The sequence below is a fragment of the Austrofundulus limnaeus genome, unplaced genomic scaffold (assembly GCF_001266775.1).
Source record: "Austrofundulus limnaeus strain Quisiro unplaced genomic scaffold, Austrofundulus_limnaeus-1.0 Scaffold2599, whole genome shotgun sequence".
Taxonomy (NCBI): domain Eukaryota; kingdom Metazoa; phylum Chordata; class Actinopteri; order Cyprinodontiformes; family Rivulidae; genus Austrofundulus; species Austrofundulus limnaeus.
Genome location: NW_013955001.1, coordinates 27,244 through 28,465, shown reverse-complemented (window position 1 = coordinate 28,465; position 1,222 = coordinate 27,244). Strand labels below are relative to the sequence as shown.

General features: G+C 40.8%; 1 protein-coding gene across 1 annotated transcript in view; it reads left to right on the top strand.

Annotated features, from left to right (window-relative positions):
* LOC106511219 (uncharacterized) overlaps positions 1 to 1,222 on the top strand; it is a gene marked incomplete at its 5' end in the record, with an annotated part of 2,886 nt that continues 1,664 nt past the window's right edge. The window contains 3 exon segments of the mRNA XM_013999973.1: positions 1 to 226; positions 530 to 698; positions 1,023 to 1,117. Of these exon segments, the coding sequence (XP_013855427.1) occupies positions 1 to 226; positions 530 to 698; positions 1,023 to 1,117 (490 nt within the window).

The following is a 1,222-nucleotide window of genomic DNA, read 5'->3' as shown; positions in this document are numbered from 1 at the left end:
GTTTGTGTGACCAAAAACAGAAGGTTCCTGCAGGCCCACACAAAGCTGAAGCTGATGAGGGGAGAGAAGAGTGGATGCTCTGAAGATGTTAAAGAGATGGTGTTGCTTCTGCTGAGTTACTTCGATGAAAATGAAGACGCAATGTTCTGCTACGTGGAGGACAGATGTTTGGCACGAGAAGTACAGGTGGACCAAGTCAACTTGACACACACCATCAATGTGTGTGGTAAGTTAAGTACTTTTAAATCCATCTTTGTGTCTTACTTTTTAATGTTTTTTTCCTCTATGTCCTTCCATCTTTCTCTTTTTTGATCTCCTACTTGACATAGTTTCCTCTGTTTTCCTTCTGCTTTCTTACATTTTATATTCTCCTTATCTTGCTCCGTTTTGGCACAAGTTCATATTGCACATTGCCTTTTTCTAATGTGTTTTTCCTTCTCTCTTTTAAATATCTTTATTAAAATTTAACGTTGTGTTAAAATTAAAAACTATATTAGCAACCTAAGCCCATTTCTTTATCTTTTTTTAGGACAGTCCTGCTTTGCTGCCAGACGGTTTATGTTGAGTTTGGATCGGAACATTGTTCACGACAACATCCCCTCCTTCATTTCTGCCCTTTGCATGATGTTTGGGAGCTATTATTGCTTCAACATTCACTACCCATCAGGCCTTGCATCAACTCTGGAATGTCTTCAGAGGTGAGTTACTCTTCTCTTTATTGGTTTGTCAGTCAGTCATCTTTTATCTGCACTTGTTACAGTTCCGGGGCGGTCCCCTATCTCCAGGGGTCAATGGGCAGGAGGTGAGGTACACCCTACACCTAGACAGGTTGCCAGTCCATCATACTTCTCTTTATTTGTTTGATACCAAATATTAAATATGTCTGGGGGGTGGGGGGAATCCTGCAAACTAAGAGTTGAGTGACAACTTGTAACTTTTTAAAACATTTTTAAGGTTTATCTACTGAAAAACCTAATAATTTTGTGCTCTGATATTTCTTCTTTTTTATATTGTTCCTCTAGGTGCTTCTTTGGAATCAACCAAGAGAAAGGCACTAAAGTTGAAAAGACCCGCACATCCCGTCTTCACGTTAATCCCAGAGTCCTCACGTTAATCCCAGAGTCCTCACGTGAATCCCAGAGTCCTCACGTTAATCCCAGAGTCCTCACGTTAATCCCAGAGTCCTCACGTTAATCCCAGAGTCCTCACGTTAATCCCAGAG